Genomic DNA, 18494 nt, shown 5'->3' on the forward strand with positions numbered 1-18494 from the left:
CAGGAAGAACAAAATTGTGCTCCAATGAAGCCTAGGTAAAGCCCTCATAAGCCTAAGTATGAAGTATGTTTGTGTGTGTAAAAGACTGCACGTGACATGCTAATGAAATATTGAAGATGGGCAGCTCAAGGACAGAGCTCAAGGACATTAACGATATACTAAACACTAAAACAGAAGAACAAAATAGAGAACTGTACTTGACTTCCACATCCCTCCTCAGCTGAGTGGATATTTTTATTGGAAGCAGTTAATTGTGCTGATACAGATTTCATATTCCAGAAGGGAATGTAGTTTGGCAAAATTTCCTAGCTTTCAATACAGACAGATGAATAAAGGGTAACTTTTTAAATCCCCATAGAATAAACTGTTGAGAAACAAACCAGACACATGGAAAGACCATCTGCAAATTCTCTGAATGTGCAGAGCTGTAGAATACCATCTAGTCTGATATCATATAATTTTTAAGCTTGGTAAAATGGTACATATACATCTGTCATATTAAGAAAAAGCAAAGATTAGGCTTACATTCTTGTTTATGATCTCCCACAGCAGCTACTACCCTAGTATTTATACATTGAGCAGATGGTAGCACATGGCAAACAAAAATGTGCGACTTTCTGGCCCAAGAGAGTCCAGCCAGGATTGCAGGTTTTCGTCTTTGCCTACTAGGAAAAATTTATTAGGAAAGTAGAAATATTCCCAAGGCTGGCAGACATTAGACTAAAGCCATGTAGCTTTTATTTACCGTTGATGTCCCCTTGGCCATTAATGCTTTCTCTCCAGTGCTCACATACGTAAGCCTTGCTTATGTAAACTCTGCTGACCAAATGGATTGCAGTTATCTAGGTGAGTCATGGAAAGAGAGGTCACTAAGGTAACTGTGGTGTAGGCAACTGACAAATCATGCCCACAGTTTCATTTGGAAACAAAAGTGTGTTGAAAGTCATCAAAAAGAGACTGTATTTTCCTGTCCTGCATGGGAAGCAGGCTACTGTGCTCTGCAAAGACTGAAGCATATGCATTCTTTCCTCCTTCTGTGTAAAATCCAGTGCAGAGCATTAGAGTAAGCTAACACTTTTTTTCTTTTAAACAAACACATACCATCCACATTTAGCTGTGTGTATAGCAGATGTCAGAGAATCTGCACTACTTTGACAAACCTCAACAGATGCCTCTGTAAGGTGGTAGACTACTGGCTTAGATTTTTTCCAAAGTATTTTCCTCTTGCTATCAGCAACTGCTCTGTTCTGTTTGGATTTAGGATAAGTCAGCTGTTGCTTCTCCAAGTTCTTCTATCTGCATCTTGAGATGATGCAAAGATGATTATATAGGATGAAAACAAGACACACAGCTGAATATTATTCTTCTGTAAAGATTTTGAAGAGGACAGAGGCAACATCATTCCCTACAAGGTCTGCATGGATAATGAGTTGTAGTGAAAAGGAGATGGCTATTACTGCTGCTTGACTAAAATCATACTATCCATGTGTGCCACGAAAACAGCTCTCTGGTGGCTGCTGTAGTATTGTATAAGGGTTCTGTTACTGTGAATGGTGCGAGCACTGAAATTGCACTTCTTGTATCTCTGAGGAGGCTGGGGCAGAACTAGTACAAGGAAGAGGAGCGCTGCTGTTCAGGCACCAGGAGATGAAGGTTCAGTTCTCATCTTTGCTATGATCTCCTTCTAAGCCTGGACAAATCATTTAACCACTCTGTGATTCAGTTCATGGTACCTACACTATAAATTCATGCTTGTTTAAATAGCCCCTTTTATTCTGCCAGAAAATGAGGCGGGTAACACGTGACAACTAAGCAGGGCAACAACACATTCCAGAGGTTAAGAACATCTGGTCTCTGATTTTTGTGTTTAACAAGAGATGTACTGTATAATGATGACTCCTAGTGGAATGGTGTTTTAAGCGTTGCCAAAACGAATAAAGATAACCTGTGTTCTGGCACTCTCTTTTTCTTCTGGCTGGGCATTCTCATGCTGAATGCAGCAGCCAACCCTTGGTGCCCATCGCCCTCCCTCCCATTCTTTTCCCTGATACTTAAAAGTTCTGTTTATGTATCTTCTAATAAGTTTAAGTTGTGTAGGGAGATGGATTTTCCGTCACAACTGAACTAAAAGGAATTACAAAAGTTTTTTTCAGGGAAATCATTGGTCAATGGAACTTGCACTCCTCCAAATAGTGAACTGATATTTAAGTGTCTTGATCAGATTAGACTACCCTATTTTCCCTCTTTATAAGTAAAATCACAGCAGTCACAGAAGTCCCTCTGACCAAGAACTGAAGGCATGTTTATGGCAAGCTGTGGCTATTTCATTCTGCTCAGTGCTTTCTCTAGGAATGATTATTTGAGTATGGAGGCATAACCGATATAGTCTACCACAGTAAGGCTTTGACGAAATTCAATGGCAGTACTCCCCAGCATTTGGATGTTTTTATTGCTGAGAAAGTGGCTGTATTTTTTGGCTGGTTAGGCAGCTCTGCTTTTCATAAGGAGAAACTGATAATGTCCATGAGCAGTTTTAACCAGCAATATGGGACAGGATTTTATCAGTCCATGTCCAGTGTAACCACTGTTTGTAACATCTCACACTTGCTATCTTCTGTCCTTTAATCCCATCCTTTGACTTCTCATTCAGCCTTTCGCTACTAGTTCATCTAGATCAACATCATCATTATTTTGTAGGTTTTGCTAGATTACTTCTGAGACGATTATTCCCAGGCAAGGTATTTGTTCCTTTTAAAATCTTTTGAAGTGCTTAACATCCATAATTATTCTGTTAATCAGTAATTTTTTTAAAAAGTCTACAATTTCCTGTCTTAGGAAAACATTCATTTCAATAACTATGTAATCATTAACCTTCATTTTGAAAAAGTCATACAACTGCAAGGTTTTTGCATTGTGTTGAGTGTTTGCATAGTTGATTGCTCATCTGCACACCAGGTTCTGGTGATACTGGCTCTATTCATGCAAATAAGGACTGCAGGAGCAAGCCTCAAACTGAGGAAGAACAGAAGTTTCTATCTTCCACCTGCTCAACAATTTCCAAAATGCATGAGATGATTAAAAAAATCTCAACATTTAAATTATGTATTGTAAGTTGAATTCCTTTTTACCAAAACGTGCACTAGGCTTCCAAAAACTACACATAGACAGCCAAAGTCATCACCCTTCCAGATCGGTGTTTCTATACCAACAAACGGGTTTTGGTATCTCTAGTACCCAGGTAGAGTTGGAGAAGTGGCACATTCTGCGGCTGTGAAACATTAGTAGGGTCCCTGAAGCATGGAAGCAGATGAAGGGAGCTGGAGAAAGAGCACCACATCTGTGGTGACGGTTACAGGGGTAAACTTCTGAGGAAGTTCACCAAGGAGTGGTTTGCACTATTGTGGGAGATTTCATTTCAGTACTTGCAGGCACGGCTGTGACTAGTTTTAGTCTCAACAGTTTCTGTAAAGATAGCTGTGAAGGGCATTAGGCTTCAGGATGGCTTAGCAATGTGCTCAGGGAACTGAACAGCCCATGTGGGATTGGCATCCGTGTTAGCTAATTCAGGCAAGTCTGTCTGTGCTGCAGTTTTTCCTTTTCACTGTAGTACAAACCTCCGAAGCAGAGCAATGGCATGGAAAGAAAAGGGCTGTTAGCTAGGGCCAGTAATACTCTAATCAAAGTCCTACCTCTTATTTTCATGATTTCATCTAACATGCTTTGCATATCCGTTTTTGCAGATAAACCAGACCCACCTGCTGGCACACCTTGCGCATCAGACATACGGAGTTCCTCCCTCACTCTCTCTTGGTACGGTTCCTCTTACGATGGTGGAAGTGCGGTGCAGTCCTACACTGTGGAGATCTGGAACTCAGTGGATAACACATGGACAGATCTCACTACCTGCCGCAGCACCTCTTTCAATGTGCAGGACCTGCAGGCTGACCGGGAGTACAAATTCCGTGTGCGAGCTGCTAACGTGTACGGCATCAGCGAGCCCAGTCAAGAATCTGAGCTGGTGAAAGTTGGAGAGAAACAAGAAGGTTAGTTTTTAACAGAAAAAAAAAAAAAATCAATTAAATGCTATCTTAACAGTTACCCAGCGAGGTCAGGCAGCTGTACGCGCTCCTTTGCACGTGCCTCTGTGCAACAAATGCTTATGCTGGCTGGAAGTGTGCTGAAGTCCCTTCACAGACTTCACATGGGTATCTGTGCATGTGAGTTTTGCATACATCCATTCTGGGAACTTGGCTTCAGAGATCCTAAAACCCTGCCTTGTGAAAGCAACCAACAATTTGACTTCTGGCTTGCTGTGTGAGTGCTGGCTGATGGACTTCTGCAGTTCAGTGCACAGGTGATGGGAGATGAAACCTGTCACGTACCAGTTCCACACTCGGACCATGGCCAGCTGGAAAATGATGTTTGGTGCTTACCTGAAACATGCTGATGGATTCTTTACAGTTTATACACCATGGAAAATCAAACCACAAACACTATCCCAAATTTGTTTTTGGAAAAAGTAAATGTGCTTGCTGCTAGCCAAGCACTGAATATGCAGCAGAAACTGAACTGGCCTCTCATACCTAGCTGTAGTTCCCATGCTTCAAATCCCAGCACGGTAGAGCACCTCAGCCCTGGTGCCCCTAGTACACCAGTCTTCTGAATTCAAGGCTATCCTATTCAGCATGTTGGTTTTGCAGCATTACGGGTGTAAAAATATTTCTTAGGGGTTTTGATTACAGTTGCACATACTTGTCAAAATACTTTTCAGTATCTTTTGCCTCTTATTTTTTGGTTAAGATCTTCTCAAAGTACTAATGGGAAGAGCTGGAGTATTTTAGCAATTATTCTGAAACTGGTACCAAAATTGTAAATATACACAAAAATCAGCATGATTTTTTAAAAACTTATTGAATGTATATTTTTGTACACACCCACACCTACCTACTGAGCAGGAATCACTTTGATAGTTACACCACACTAAAAAGCCCACACCAGGAATCATGTGTTATGCCATTTTTCCTGTCTTTGAGTAGTGGACTGTGTGTTGTATCTCTCCCTCCTTACTTATGTATGCGGGGCTTTGGAGTTTTAAGTGTCTCACATAATCCTTGTGATGTTATCTTTTATTATTGCCACAGCAAGACAAAATGATAGTAAAGTGGTGCAGCATCACACAACTGTGTAAACCTCTCAACAGACATTTCCAAACGAAAGTCAATCATATTTCTCTTCGAGTGCTAAATTGGGTGCATTCTGAGAAATTACTTTCCTCTATTTTAAAGCTTTAAAACTTGATCTAAATCAAGATGCAGCTTCTCTCCAAAGGTGGGAAAATAACATTAAGAGTAGTAATAGTGATAGGAAAAGGGGTAATAGCTTTAAACTAAAAAAGGGTAGATTTTGACTACATATAAGAAAGAAATTCTGTACTGTGAGGGTGGTGAGGCCCTGGCACAGGTTTCCCAGAGAAGCTGTGGATGCCCCCTCCCTGGCAGTGTTCAAGGCCGGGCTGGACGGGGCTTTGAGCAACCTGCTCTACCGGAAGGTGTCCCTGCCCACGGCAGGGGCATTGGAATGCGATGATCCATCAGGTCCCTTCCAACCCCAACCATTCTATGATTCTAATGAAAGGAAGCTAGATGGTATTCACTCTTCATAATAAAATTCCCTGTGTTTGAATGCCATCTTTCTTTAGTTGCAGGATGAACACCTTCTAGAGTTGGGGACCTGACTCTTCCCGACATTTGTTTTTCCTAGAGCAAGCACTGCTTGTACTGGACCAAAGCTAACAAGCTATTTTTCTTTTTAAGACCAAGAGTTTTCTTACATAGAATTAATACAACGTATGTATGAATGTATGAATCACTGTGATACCCATACAAAACAACAAAAAAAGTTCTGAGTGAAAAGAAAGTGTATTGTGTTTGCAGGACAGTGGATTGTCTTGGTGCTCTGAATGGCAGGGCTTTTTGATTTCAATTCTTGATACTGCAGCTAGTGTGGAGAAAGGGCAAGTCATATAAAGAGTGATTCTTCAAGTATGTGAATATAACTGGTGCTTTAATTAATGGCAGTGGAAAATGCATGTGTTCAGCACCTCTCAAAGTCAGGACTTTAAGCTGTCATCTATGTAAACACTTAGCTGAGTAACCAGGGATTTTCCGTTGCTGCCAGAATGACTGATTACTGATTTTCATACTGAGGTGGCCAGTGCATATTAGCAATCTCAGTATAATCTTAGCAAAGCAAGGCATGGATAAATTTCACAGTGCATTTGAAGAAAACAGCTACTTAAATGAGGTTGTAAGTCACAATAGATTAAAGTAGGCATTGCCATGTTTCAGGAAAATTTGGTACCATTGACTCACTTCTGAGAAAGCTTTCAGCACAGCTACTTTGCTCAGATGTGTTCTGCTTATCTAATTTAGGCTTCCACTGGTGGACCAAAATGTTTCTAGTTCATGGCTTCAACACAGTGTTGCTGCAGAACCGGGAACTGACTTCTTCGTCTAATCAGTATTTGGCAGACATGAACTACTGGCAGCGTGGTTGGGATCAGATCCCTTATGCAGCCCTTAAAAGGGGAGGAAAATGTGATGTGCTCTGTGCAAGCGCGATTTCTAGCTGAGGAAGATCTGAGGACAGCTACCCCTGAGTGGGGAGGGCTCGCTTCCCCCCTTGCTCTTCTGGTAAACCGCTGCAAAACAGCTAGTCTGTGCTGGGGCACGTAAGGGTTCCAAATCCAGAAAAAAGAGAGAAGGGCTTTCGTAACAGGTTATATCTACTTGATTGGCTTTGCTGCTGGAGTACAGCTGCAGCATTAAGTGTTGGATGTGAAAAGGTGATGCCCATGATTCAGACCAGCTATCTGCTCGCCCTGCACCCTTTCTTCTGTTGGTTTCTTCTCACCTGCTGCATGTAACTCTGTACTCTAAAGCACCTAACAGTGCCTGGGGTACCCCATCAACATTTCGTAACATAAATCTGTTGACACAGTGGGGATAAATCACTTGGTTAGGCTTGCACTCTATGATGGCATAGTGCAGCTTCAGCAGCTAAAGGGAGACTTGTACAGGTCACTGTGCAACTGCCTTTGCAGTTTCTCAAATTACTGGTCATAGCCACAGGTCTTAGGAGCAAGCCCAAGCAGTGTAAGTAATATACAACAACATTCCAGCTACAACCCCTTTCCCCTCATACCTGCAGGCAACACAGGAAGCAGCGCACAAACCAGTGCTATTGACAGTTCATGCACAGGAAAATTAAAAATTAAAATCACGACAGTCAGGTCAGCTTTTACTCTGTCTTATGTCACTGGGCTTGCCAAAATCTCTGCCTGCCTTTGACTATGCTTGCAGAACTGAGGCTCCGTTTAGATCTCAATGATTTCAAAATTCAGTCGTGCTCAGGAAAGTGCATGGTTTCCAAATTTCCTAGTCATCTAGAGTCTGAAAAATTTGTCTGGATGCTTTGCAGAAAATCTTTTCATGTGCAAACTTGCTTTATTTTTGGCTTTGCAATCCAAAAAAATGCATAGAACAGCCAGAACAGGATTTGTCATTGAACCAGAAATGTTGTTATTGATTTTAATATTTTTAATTTATTTTCTATTTCACCAAGGCATTCCTAAAGCTGTTTATTGGATGACTTTGAACTGATTCAGTATGCTGATGTTTCTAGTAGGCAGGTATAATAGACAAGTACTGCAAAACACATGAACTTGATTTATTAAGAAATGGTGACCAGATTGTGATTGTGTTGCCAATAGTCTTGTAGAAGTGGCGAAGAGATTTTAGTTATGAAGTTAATGCACAAACTCCCTCGCTGGTTTTTGCTGCTTAGCCATAGGGTCTATCAGCTGCCCATGTTACTGTGAATAATTTGACTATCTTATGTAAGTACCATGTCCTATATAATAAGTTGCTCATGTCTTTTTATTTTCATCATAGAACTTAAAGAGGACGAAGCGGAGCTATCTGATGATGGTAAGAAGTTCATCTTTTAATAGGGTCAAATGCAATTCTGTGTTTTTAATTCATGTTTTATGGAGGTTTTAATCATGGTCCTTCATACTTGTTTGTAGAAGGGAAAGAAACTGAGGTCGACTATCGGACGGTTACTATCAACACTGAACAAAAAGTTTCAGATGTCTATAATATTGAGGAAAGGCTGGGATCGTAAGTACTATATTGTGCTTTTGAAGACACAGTTTTCAAGGCTATGAGTCAATAATAAAGATCATCTACATTCATTCTTTGACGATGTCATGCACTTTCAACATTCCAGCTGGGCTCTTCTGCAGCAGTCAAAATAGATTTTAACATTTATGTTGGCCTCCACTCCATAAAGATTCTTTATTCCAATTAATTGATAATTTTAAATAGGCACTACATGCATTTCTGGCAAGGAAAATGGAGCCCACAAATGAATAAAGCTAGAGGATTCATTCGTTGTTCGGTGTTCTAAAAGCTAGCTGAAAAAAATGCACACATTGTGCACTTGCATTTCCATTCTATCCATTAGCGGTAATGAGATTACCCTGCCCACGGGCTAGAATCTCTGTTGACAGCGGTCATAATCCCAAGAGCATTAGTAGTATTGCTCAGTGAAGGTCAGTGATTAGCCTGGCTGTGGTTCGCAGTGCTCAAACTCGAGGTCCTGTGAATCGCGTGCCATGATACTCTGTCAGCGGTTTGTGCTGCTGGTGGTGCTGAAGGCCAGGGGATCCTGTGTGCTGCCATTAATAAATCTTGATAAGTGTATCACAGAGGTAGAATTGTATATATACAGCAATGTGAAATAATAGTACTGAAGGCTCTAGCATTCAGATTCTGATTTCAACTATATCCTATACCTGGGATGTCTCCTACCTGCTGCCCCTTCAGAGGTGTATGCCCTACTGAAAACTGCATGCAGAAAAACTTGAGTCTCATGAATTAAAGCCTGGTAGGAGTCCGTTTTTTGAACCCTCTTATATAAAACTTGCTAATTGTAATAGCAGGATATCTCTAAATGTGGAATTCATTCAAAAGTTCTTGCAGATTACTCTGCACAAAATCAGTACAGAACAGTACTTGATATGAAGACATTTTTTATCTCAGAATGGAGTGATTGTGCTGAAATATTTAGTAAAATGTTGCTATTCATGGTGGCCCATACATTGCAAAACGTTTTATGGAAATAGTTATATATTTTCAGGGGGAAATTTGGACAAGTCTTTAGGCTTGTTGAAAAGAAGACTGGAAAAGTTTGGGCAGGAAAATTTTTCAAAGCATATTCTGCTAAGGAAAAAGAAAACATAAGGGATGAAATCAGCATCATGAACTGTCTACATCATCCTAAACTCGTCCAATGTGTAGATGCCTTTGAAGAAAAAGCCAACATCGTTATGGTCTTGGAAATGTAAGTATAAAGCAGATCACACTAACAAAGCTAAGAATCTTGAAAATAATTATACATACAAAAGTAGCAACTTAGCTAGACACGGACTGTCAAAAGCTTCAGCATCTGCAGAGCCTGGATGGTTTTCACATCTTGCAAGTTTTTCCAATTATTTATCCAACTTGTTTACACTATGTAAGTGAATATGTGTTGTGTGTCTTAAAATTAGCTCAGTGAAGATGTGTTACTGTTTGTATTGCCTAGCTGGTTTGTTTTTTAATCAAGTACATGTGGTAGTTTTCTGCAGCTCACTCTTTTATTACCAAGATGGGAGGGGAGAGAAAAAAAGTTAGCTGGAATTTGGGCTTGCATTTAGAACGAAAAACATGTTTCATGTTTAAGGGGGAGAAAAAATATTTTTTCTTTAGGCAGCTCTAAACAGATATTAATGAAGCTTGTGTGAAATTTCACTCAAACACTGATCAGTTGTCTCTTGCAGAGAATCGGATGTTGGTGCACAACAGATACAAGGAGAGAAAGATATGCTTGAGAATGCAAACTTCTAAGCTATATTCTAACAAAATTGTTGAATTTCCATGGAAAATGCCCCCGGGCAAATTTATAGTACCCAAGAGGCACTGGGAACACTTCAATTTTCATCAAGTGCTATATCCAGTTTTTATATATTTAAGAGACCTTAAAGGATTAGTCTGATGTGGTTTTCCTGCAACAACATAAATACTCTGATAGCAAAACATTTATGTATAGCAAGGGAGTGCTGTCTGAAAAATCTCCACAGGTGAACACAGTGAATGTTCTAAATCTAGATCAGTAGATGCAGAAAGAGTGGTTACACTGACTGTTTCCCTAAAAAAATTAATCAGACATAAATTGATCTTCCCCTAATGCAAATTCTCCATTATTTTTACCTCCCAGAAATTGTTTACCTCGAGCTACTTATGCCACATCATTGTGGGAAATAGCAGAAAAGCACCGCAAAAGCAGTGTGGTAAAGCATCTCACAGGGCTGAGGCTTGGGTATCTTGGTAGTTAAAGTTAGTAGATATTTACTTAGAGAAAAAGAAGGCTTAGAACATGTTCATGCACCAGAATTCATTATAAGAAACGAATCTGCACAGTGTGGGATGGAAAGTAATGGTCAGACTTCAGAAACAATAATGACCAACATGACCAAAGTTTACATCATCCACAGCGCACCTGCTTAGCGTGAATCCCATACTCGTGGCTGCAGCAGCTGGAAAGAGAATGAAATCCTGATCTGTGCTGCTGTTTTTCCCAAAAAGTTACATCAGTCACTGTTCTGCTGCCACATCTACTTCATACGCTGTCTGCTGCAAGAAAGAGAAGCAGTTTTTGTGCTGGCTTGGAAGGGCTGAAGACGATATAAATTGTTAAAAGCAAACGGACTACATGTCTGTTTTACTTGCTTGGCACTTGCCTAGATTATGGGCAAACTACTATGGCACTAGCACATTTCAGAGGCTGGCTCTCCATTATACAACTGTGGTACTTCTGTGCAAGAAGGTGCTTTTATTTTTAGATTCAGCAGTTGAGCAAGCTGATGCTGATAATGGAAGGGAACCCTACTTAGCCTGGAATTGGGAGCTGGCAGACCTAACGGAAAATGAGGAAATGTATAAAGAGTTTTGAATAGCATATGGCTTTACGCTCCATTAGTTCCCCTCTGCCAGCAAAGGGGTTTGACTTCTTATAAGTACAGAAAAGTGCAATCAAATTTGAAGTAGTTTTGTCAACCAGTCTAATTAGGATGTGATTTTAGTTTAGGGTGCCACCTTCTCTGGCTTTTGAACCCTCACACTGCAATCTCCATAGAAATGTATGGAAAGTTCCCAGGGAGCCGTAGGAAGAGGCATGCAGGCAGGCAGCAGCAGTCTGTCCCTGCTCGGGAGCAGGTCTGGGCAGTGAGAGCCTTGTGTGACACCTTCGTGCCCGATGCCTCGGCAGCCTCTATACCGTCCCACGCTACCCAGCTGACACAGCCCCAGCACGGCAACTGCACCTGCGTTGCGGTTTAGCTGTTAAGCTACTATTTCTTTTCATTTCAAAGAAGCTGGGGACAATACCTTCCAAAATTCTCAGTATTCAAGCTGTGCTCTTTATTTCCATCAGAGTCTAAAGTGTGGATTTCAAAGGAATGGAGCTCTCTGCCATCAGTTTCCTTTTAACCTAGATGTTTGCAGTGACTGAAGTTTAGCAGCTCCCCCTCCACTCACTTTGGAGCTAGTGCTGAGGAGCACTTTCGGATTTTTCTTCCTGATATTCATCCTAAAATTTTCATTTTAATTTTATTGCCATATCTTTTGTATGACTTTTTGAACTTCACCCTCTCTCCTTTTAATATTTGTCATGCCACTATTTTCTATGGTTTGATTTCAAGTTTATAATTCAGAACTTTTTATCATTCATTTAAAATCAAACACTGTAACAATTCAAATAATTTAATGTGGTCTTCCCTGGAAACCCTCCCATCTACCATTTGCGGGAAGTCAGGGGCAAATCTCAGGCCTTTCCTTTTCCAGGTTAGCGATGTCCCTATTCCACAATAAGCATCTCAGTAGAAAAAGAATAGCTGAAAAATAGTAGCATGTTGTGAATGGCGTTCATCATTGAGAGTTAAGTGTCTTAAAGTTTTTACATACTACAGCTAGTCAGTTTATTTTGACATAGATCAGAAGAAGATTATTGTATTGCAAATTAAGATTACTAAAGAAAAAATGCAGCAGTAAACTCCTTTCATTTGGTGTGATTTAAGCTGGCACAAGTCGCTAAGGTTTTCTCTTTTCTTCAAAGGGAGATTTATTAAAATGCAGCGAGTATTTGCCTGGGCAACTCTGAGGTAGATTCTTCTGACTGTTTCTCCATGACCAAAACCTTAGAATAAAATATTTTAAAAATGTATGTTCTGTGACTCTATAGAGAGGAATATTTTCCTCTTTGACCTCATCTAGAGAAGAATGAAAAGAGAAGAATCCAGAAAAGAATGAGAGATTTAGTTTCTGAAGTAGTTGTGACTGTGTGAAGAAAGTCAGCTTCTCCTGCTGTGTATACGTAGAACCTAACCTGCGTTGGTTCAATTCAGCTTCCTAACCTGGCAAAATTAAACTGGATTTGGCTCAGGATATAAATGCAAAATATGCTTTCTATAAATGTAATTGCAGTTTAATCTAATGATGTTACCAGAGTGTCTAGAGGTCCCAGGGTAAAAACAGCATGCAGATGTATTACTAGCAGTTAATTTCCAATGAATATGCTAAAAAGTGGTGCTTGAGACAATGGTACAATTTCTGAAAATTTTTCACTCTAGGGATCTGAAAAGTATGACACTTTTATAGTAAAAATAAGTACTAGTACTAGTACTTTTTATTGTTAGGATAATATGTTTTCCTAAACACCTCCATACTGGTCATGTCTCACTGAATCACTAGATCCCCAGCTCACCGGAGCTGTTTATTCAACAGCTCAAGCCATATTATTGGCTTTATGGTACAAATGTGCTATAATCCAACGTCTCCTCTCAGTTTTTCAAGTGTATGCTATTCTCAATATTTTCACATTAATAGGAAACTGCAGTGGCATTTCTAATCACATACTTTCTGAAATCTTACAGCCAAAGCAACAAATGTGTCCAGAACTCCAGATGGGGGTTGGAACCAGATGACCTTTAAGGTCCCTTTAGACCCAAAGGATTTTATGATTCTATGTTCCAATTTCAATTTAGTACAGGAGGTATATGATCATAGATCTGACAACTTGCAAACACTGCAAGTCCAGTTTTTGGTTGTGAGTTTTCTTTCTGTAACTGAAAAGTGCAATTACCTTCGGCAATAAGCATGAACGCTGCAAAACATGAAGCCATACAAAGACCATGGAGCTTTTAATTTAGAACAGATTTCTAAAAGCAAAGCTCCTCTTCACCATTTGCTCCTTTCTGTATGGGTCATTCACTCACTGCATACAAAAAAAGTATTTCCCATCTTTGGATGTAAGCAGATAAACCAGTTGACTGATTACTCAGAATTTTAAAAACAAAACAAAACAAACAAACAAAAAACAACCCAACAAACAATCCACAACTTAGATTTTGCTTTATTAAATCTAGTTTAAAATGTCCCACTTTAGTTTCACAAACAGTGCAATCCAGGAGATTCTACCCTGGAAATACCAATTATTTCACATCTTAAATAAGAATAAAAATGGAATTGACCTACCAGGAGCATGCTGGTAGCTCAGCTAAAAATACCAGCACTGAAAGACTTGTGGGTTATATCCTTGTCCTGTCATAGCTGAGGAGGAAATTCCCTCTGAGCTCAATTTGGTCAGTATTTCACCCTTTAAGCTTTGCATTTCAATTAACCATACCGTTTGAATTCTTCCTTCTTCAGCTTTTCTTTGTCACTCTTAATTTCTCTTCTTCCCAAATTTTTACCAACCTATTAGAAGTTTTGTCCTCTTTTCCTGGGGCTCATCCCATATGTTTTTACTTTTCTTTATTTCTAAATTCTGTTACCTGCGCTTCTGTAGTGATGAAGCACAGGAGGGAAGGAAGCAGTGAGGAACACCAGCTCAGAGCCTGGTGCGGTGTTACAAACACATGTCAGCACACGCTTTACTACCAGCTGCAGCTGACTGAATCCTACAGGCAGGCTGTAAATCCAGCTACGTCCCTACTGCCTGGGATAGTAGTATGAGAGTTTCACAGTCCTAACCTTGGAAAGAGGTTCGGAATGGAAAAAAATCTATTGATTTATACCACATGCAGGAGGTGGTTCTTCCTCTGTGATCTTTCTGTCTATGGAAAATGACATTGCAAACATAGATTGTGTCCTGAAGTGACTATTGCAAGCTTGAACTATTTGTAATTCTGTAAAGGAAATAGTTTGATTATTCCCAACATAAAATGCTACAGAAGTCTTCTTTTATTCTGTCTTTCATAGGGTTTCTGGAGGAGAACTGTTTGAACGAATCATTGATGAAGACTTTGAACTGACAGAGAGAGAGTGCATTAAATATATGAAGCAGATTTCAGAAGGAGTTCAGTACATCCATAAGCAGGGTATTGTCCACTTGGATTTGAAGCCAGAGAATATTATGTGTGTCAACAAGACCGGTACAAGTATCAAACTCATTGACTTTGGACTTGCAAGAAGATTAGGTAATGACTTTTTTGCCTGTTTCAGTAGGGCATGGGGAAAAGGGCAGGAGAAGCAGTAATTCATACTTACTATTACATTCTTGCATGTATAAAGAGTAAATAGACAAGTTTCCTGTAAATAGTTCCAGTTTTAGGAAAAAATAGAAAAGGGAAAAAGACGACATTCAAGAGTGAGAGTAGGGCACCTCATCTTCAAAAGGAGTTTGCAGTAAAGGTATACAACCTACCTATTGGTTTCTATGGCTAGGGTACCCCTGTAGATTACAAGGTACAAGACACAGTAGTAGTAATATTCACAAATATTTACATTTGCTACAGGAAACCGTAAAACACTAACTCTCTAACTGTAAAAAAAAGAATAAATCCTTGATCTTCATGAATACTACAAAGCCTTGAAACTTTTGTAACAGCAGGAGTCAAGGTGATGTTCTAGAAGCCTTTTAGATATAGATAACTACATTCAATTTACATTTCCCCATTAGTTTTATCATTTCTTATCCTAAACAACAGCGTATTGTGATACATGTTAAAAATGGCAGGAATTCTATAAAGAGCTGTGTTTTGGTCATGTTCAAAATTATTAATAAAATAGCACTACTCAAAAATAACGCAATGGGATCGAGGAGGGGAAGTTCCATTTAAGCTCCTCCTCTTCCTAAGCTGTTTTTAGCTGCTTCTCATCATTCATTTTGGACTAAGTTGTCCAACATGTTCTGCAATTGGAAAGCCAAAGACCTTGGAGGGTTTTGTCTTCAATTTGCTCGGTATTCATTCAGCCCTGAAAATCAGCCCTCCCGTTGTGTTTGTTAGCATTAAACAATATCAACATCACACACTGATCTTTTTAATCTTGTATTTTCACAAGAGAGAAAAAAAAAACACTCCAGGATTTGAAAGGAGCTAAAATACTTTATGAACCTCTTATACTGGGATAGCTGAGATTTGTGGCTCCTCTGCCACTAAATTGATTGGGACAACTCATGAATTGCTACTCTCTATACAAAGGGGCCTACAGCTAGATTCTTAGTTGTAATTTTCTGCCTTCTCTCTTTAAACAAATTTATATTTAATACTTATTAAAAAGTAAAATTTTTGTATGAGTACAGTTTGGAATCACAACCTTCTGTTTTTTGTTATCCGCCCACAAGCTGCTCATCCTACTTCTTTTGACACTTAAGTAACAGAGTACTGCATACCCAAGAATACAAATTTATTAAAAAAAAAAGGTATGTTGAATTAATAAAGGAAAAGAAATCTGCTTTTCAGATTTTTAGATGATGTCCAACTCCAAAAGGGCATTACATGAATCTTGATCACATGGACACTGTCAACTCAGAGATAAGGCATTTATTTCATTCATTAAAAAGAGATTACTGCTATTTGTATTCCTTCACCATTGTGGAGCTGATAGTTTTCTGAGAGCATGATCTGGATTTTGCTTTTGTCAAGGAAACAAATGAACCATTAGCTAAGTTCCAGTGCTGAAGTTTTTGTTATGAGAGGTGTGCGAAAGACTTCATCCCATGAAGTTCCAGCTGTCAGCCTGAAAATTATACATTTGCTGTGGAACTGAGTGGATTTCATCAGCAAGAGATACAATGTAACCACAGAATGGCCTTTTTATAGAAATTTCTTCAAGTACCTTTTTCACTTCAAACCACAGTTAAACCCACATTTAGCAAAAGGAAGATCCATCAGCTTTTCCATTTTTCTGTTATTCTTGTGGTATCGCTGTATATCGCATGGCTGACACTAGCTTGTAAGCTGCCACAGTCGTGCCAGGTGTAGTAAATCTCTAACCTATATCTCACTTTTCTTGATACAGAAAGATAAGAGCTCTGGGCATTGACACTGATTTTGATTTTGCAATACCTTACATTCATTTAGCTTAATATGTTGCTAATTCTTGCACAGTGACATGATAGGTATTTGCTGTTTCTTTCATCAGCCTGCCATTCTGGATAACTTGGTACGCGTGGCATTTCCCTAGGAAGAGAAAGTGCCCTCCCGTTCCATGCCGATAAAGCAAAAGCACTGTGTTAATCATGAAGACATTTGTAACATTTCAGTGTTTTCCGAAAGCAAAAAACAATTTTTACTGTTTCTTTCACTTACAAAAATTGCTAAAACCACTTTTCACGAAGTGCCTTCCTCTTGCCATTTGTTTTATGTGGTGCACTGAGCGCACGTGCCTCCACTTGTGTTCCTTCAAGCCTTGGGGTTTTGAAATTGGCTGTCAAATTCACTTCAGCTTTGATAGATGTGGGATTGCAGCCCTCATACCATGGACCTGACCCTGGCTGAGCAGAAATTGCTTAACCAAGGGACTGATGAAGAGAACTGTGGCTGATTTTGCGCTTCAGCTTCTGAGTTTCACTGTTAACTGTTTGTAACTAGTGCAAACTAATGCCTCTTAATATTCAGTGTTTTGAGCAGTTTTAAAGAAATTAGGATCATCTCCTTCTGCAGTCATCTTCTGCAGCTAATTAGCCCTCTTACACTGTCAGGAAATACCAAAGCTGCAGTGGGATATTTTCCTGACCTTTTTTGGTGTGCCGAGGAACACATAGAAAATTGTTTAAGATAAACTTCTAGAGGAGAAAAGAGAACGGTTTTTGAGTACTGTAAAGATTTTTTTTTTAATCAGTTGATTATACACAGTGTCGGCAACAGTTTCCAGCTAGCTTGTCAGCTTTCTGTCTGAACTAGGGGATATCCAAACACAGATCCTACTTGTGTACTAAGCTTGTAAACATCTGGGTAAAGATTTGACATATTATTGCATAGAAAATGCCTTATTCTTTATTATTCTGTATTAGTTGTTTCACATTGTATGCTTGCACTCCAATGCCATGTTTTCACAAACACATTTCTCTGACCTATGGGCAACACTTCTCTTACACCAGCCTTTTGCATACACAGTGGCTCATGGTAGTTTACACAGTGCACAGAAAAGCCTCCAAACTTGGATGTGAAAATCTGAGCCTGAGATTTGGACGATCACAATGAAGCTTTTAGAAAATAGGCTCTATGTGACGAATGTCAGTAATTTTTCATATGAATAGTTTGGAAAAAAATGTGGGTGTTGACCTTACAAAGGCGGCAAATGGGAAGATGGAATCTTCGGCTTCCCATCTGTGCTTGGAAAAGGAAGGGTGATCTGTCACTGCTCATTGCCACTGTGGAGAAGACCTTGCCCTTGTTTTAGGCTAAGTCAGTTTAGATTGGGTATTAGGAAAAGAATCCTACTTTTTGAGGTCAGAAAACTCTGGCTATATGAGTGTAGGGATGTTGTGGAATAGCTTTTGAACGTGCTTTTTAAAGGCGAGTCGGACATCTGGCAGGAAAGTCTTGGTGCTGGTGAACTTGCAGGAGACGATGTAGGTGATTTCCTGGGGCTGCTCCCAGGCAATCTTCTGTCTGTTTCTGTCTCTAGAAATGGGTACTCTCTGCACGGCAGGGTCTCTGAAAGCAGGGATAACATGCAAAAATGAGGTTTCTGCAATTAATTTACTATCACCATACCTAAGCAGAGCAAAAAGGGTTTCACAGCAATTAAAAAGGGAAACTGGCACGACTGTGCGTGAATTACTGTGGTAGTGCTTAAAAGCTGCCTCAGGCATGCTGTTCAATCATTAGGCAAGTTATTAACCCCATATATCCTTCAATTTTCACTTGATAAGTTGGGGATTTGCATACCCCAAAAGAGTACTAACTTGGGTGTATGATTACATTTTATGAAATGGCTTAACAGCTTTCAGTGGAGGTGACTGTAGGTGCGGAGTCAGTATTAGCATCAGCACTTATGTTGCCAAACTTGGTAGAGGAAGTTCTGGTAAATAAAAATATTCTGTAAAGATTCAGTGTTGTGGACAAGTAGCTCCTATTGTAGTGTTCTCAAAACTTTGACCTGCTG

At 39.6% G+C, this 18494-nt stretch overlaps 1 protein-coding gene across 1 annotated transcript in view; it reads left to right on the forward strand.

The window, feature by feature from the left end:
* The window catches only part of MYLK (myosin light chain kinase), a 231747-nt gene that overhangs the window by 196079 nt on the left and 17174 nt on the right, over positions 1-18494 (forward strand). Inside the window, exons 22-26 of the mRNA XM_075429844.1 lie at positions 3741-4043; positions 7953-7988; positions 8087-8180; positions 9202-9405; positions 14361-14578. Of these exons, the coding sequence (XP_075285959.1) occupies positions 3741-4043; positions 7953-7988; positions 8087-8180; positions 9202-9405; positions 14361-14578 (855 nt within the window). The remainder of the gene's footprint in view (positions 1-3740; positions 4044-7952; positions 7989-8086; positions 8181-9201; positions 9406-14360; positions 14579-18494) is intronic.

The sequence above is a fragment of the Opisthocomus hoazin genome, chromosome 9 (assembly GCF_030867145.1).
Source record: "Opisthocomus hoazin isolate bOpiHoa1 chromosome 9, bOpiHoa1.hap1, whole genome shotgun sequence".
In the NCBI taxonomy this organism is placed as follows: Eukaryota; Metazoa; Chordata; class Aves; order Opisthocomiformes; family Opisthocomidae; genus Opisthocomus; species Opisthocomus hoazin.